This window comes from Fukomys damarensis, unplaced genomic scaffold (genome assembly GCF_012274545.1).
Source record: "Fukomys damarensis isolate Sample0158 unplaced genomic scaffold, DMR_v1.0_HiC HiC_scaffold_5, whole genome shotgun sequence".
Lineage (NCBI taxonomy): Eukaryota > Metazoa > Chordata > Mammalia > Rodentia > Bathyergidae > Fukomys > Fukomys damarensis.
This window is the reverse complement of record NW_022900917.1, coordinates 43,606,616-43,609,516: the sequence shown is the minus strand read 5'-3', so window position 1 is coordinate 43,609,516 and position 2,901 is coordinate 43,606,616. Positions and strand designations below refer to the sequence as shown.

The following is a 2,901-nucleotide window of genomic DNA, read 5'->3' as shown; positions in this document are numbered from 1 at the left end:
AAATAATATTATTATTAAAAACAGGGCCAGGGATTTAGCTCAGTGGTTCTGTCACCTGCCTCACAAGCACAAGGTCCTGAGTTCAATCCCTGGTACCAAAAAAAAAAGAAAAAAAAATCAACAAATACCTGTAATGGTACCTAAGGGTAATAAATCTATTGATGACCTTTAACCAGCATCATAAATCCCCAGCATTCATGTTGCCATCTTCCATGTCTCCTTCATGACTCTTGCTTAGGCCTCTGCCTTCATGTCTTAACACTCAAGATGAAACTTTATCATGAATCCTTGGATCCTAGGTCCTCTTACACCATTATATATTTGCTTCTTTACTCTTTCTCTTTTCGTGTTCCTTCCTCCTTCCCTCCCTTCATTCCTCACTTTTATTTTTCTCTTCCTTTTCCTTTCTTCACTGTCTCCTTCCTCTCTCTGTGTCACCACCCCACCCTTTCTTATGATAGGGAATGGACCAAAGACCTCACATATACTAAGCATACACTTTACCACTGAGCTACACTTCCAATTCTTACAGTTTTAGTTCTTACCAGGCATTTTGGGGAAGTGGTTCTCAGGTTTGTGATTGAATACCAAGATATAATTTCACTGTTTGAGTATACGGATCAAGTCCAGGAGTTCTTTGTTTTCTTTTTGAGACAGGGTTTCTCTGTGTAGCTCAGGCTGGTCTTGAACTCACTTTGTAGCCAGGCTAGCCTTGAACTCTTTCTTGGCAGTCTTCCTGCCTCAGCTCCCCAAGTGCTGGGACTATCAGTGTATGTTACCTCACCTGCCCTAAGTCTAAGAATTTTGAGTTACAATAATAGCAATCATTATAGAATGATAAAATCATGAATATTTATGAGTACCATCTATATAGGAGGAACTTTTGTAGTTATAGGCATTGTTTCACTTTAGTTCTTTAAGTTCTCCTTTGGGGTATAGACATTAGTAACTTACCTGATACGAAAACAGGGGACAAGAAAGTTTCTTAAGTTTACACAATTTGTATTTGATAGACCTGAAATTTAACTTGTGGCTTTTAACAGTACATGATATTTAATTATAGGACACTGAAAAAATTTGAGGACCTATTTTTATGAACTTGGAAACAAGATTGTAAAATGTTGAATTTGTAGGATACCAGGTTACTTTGATTTTTCAGTAGTTCTACAAAGTAACTAAACTTAATTCTTTAGATTGAGGAAAAGAAACAAAGAGAGGAAGCAGAGCGAGAAAGATTGAGAATTGAAGAAGAAAAAGAAGAAAAACGGCTTGCAGAACAGAGAGCAAGAATTCAGCAAGAGTATGAAGAAGAACAGGAAAAGAAAAGAGAGAAGGAGGAGGAGGTACATTTTTTCTCTACTCCTGTTTTACTATCTAGTCTGAAATCTGTCATTTTGACTTGAAAAGATACCTGTTACTTATGAGAGATAATAGTCTTAAAGTACATTTAAAAAAATCAGACTGATAGGGCTGGGGATTTAGCTCAGTAGTTCTGCCACCTGCCTTGCATGCACAAGATCCCAAATGGGATCCCTGGTATTAAAAAAAAACAAAGAGCAGACTGATGTCCATTCACTTGTCATTATTTTACTGAAGTGAAAAACTAAGAAGAGAGATTAGAAGCCAAAAAGTAAGCCTATAATGGTAGTACATGCCTATAATCCCAGTTATTCAGGAGACTGCTGGTTACAAGTTGAGGTTAGCCTGGGTAACTTAGTGATACCTTGTTCAAAATAAAAAAATAAAAAAGGGCTGAGGATGTAGCTCAGTGGCAGAAAACTTGTCTAGCATGCTTGAGGCTATGGATTAAATTCTCAGTATCACACAGAGTTATGGGCTGATATGTTATAAGATATGTCTAACATTTATTAAGCAGACACCATTTTATTCCCCCATTAAGTTTATTGGTTCATTTTAGGTATACAATACAATTACATTCATCATTGGGATCTTGTACCTTTACATGATATATCTTGCTTCTTGCTTTTTCCCCATACCCCTGCTGTCCCTTCACCTCCTTTACCCTTCCCTATTTACAAAGACTTTTTTTCCAGTTTCACATTTTTTCTTTTCCCTTATTTCCTTTCCCCTCTCCTTCCCACTTCCCCTTTAGCCATTTTCTTCCTATTTCACCCTCTCAGTTATACCATTTGAACCATATTTATACTTTTAGTTTTTCACATCAGAGAAACTATTCGGTATTTACTCGTGTGTCCTGTTATTTCACTTAAGAATATAGCCTCAGCTGGGCATGGTGGTATACACCTGTAATCCTAGCACTCAGGAAGCTGAGGCAGGAGGATCACTGTGAGTTCGAGACCAGCCTGGGCTACATAGTTAGTTCCAGGTGAGTCTCAACTACCTAGTAAGACCCTGTCTTAAAAAAACAAAAACAACAAAAAAAGAGTATAGCCTCAACATGCATCCATTTAGCTATAAATGTTTCTAGTTTCTCATTCTTCTTTATACAGTCTACAGTTGATGGGTATTTGGGTTATTTCCAAGTTTTAGCTGTTACTAATTGTGCCGCTATAAACATGGGTGTATGTATATCACTGTGGTATGATTCTTGAGATGCAGATGAAAACAACACTGAGATTCCACCTTACCCCAGAAAGAATGGCTGCTATCAAGAAATGAACCAATAACAAATGCTGTCAGGGTTGTGGGGAGAAAGGAACCCTTCTCCATTGTTGGTGGGAGTGCAGACTGGTGCAACCACTATGGAAATCAGTATGGAGATACCTTAAACAACAAGGATTAGAGGTTCCATTTGACCCAGCTATCCCTCTGCTGGGTATCTTCCCAAAACATTATATTTTTAAGCAACATTGTATCATCCGTATTTTCAGTTTTATCTTTAAAGTTCAAATAAACTGGCAAATTTTTGAATGAATTCTA

General features: G+C 37.4%; 1 protein-coding gene across 7 annotated transcripts in view; it reads left to right on the top strand.

The window, feature by feature from the left end:
* Positions 1-2,901, top strand: part of Cspp1 (centrosome and spindle pole associated protein 1) — a 135,391-nt gene that overhangs the window by 102,187 nt on the left and 30,303 nt on the right. For all 7 annotated transcript variants that reach the window (XM_010611467.3, XM_033760626.1, XM_010611468.3 and 4 more), the window contains one exon: positions 1,194-1,343. In XM_010611467.3, the coding sequence (XP_010609769.1) occupies positions 1,194-1,343 (150 nt within the window). The remainder of the gene's footprint in view (positions 1-1,193; positions 1,344-2,901) is intronic.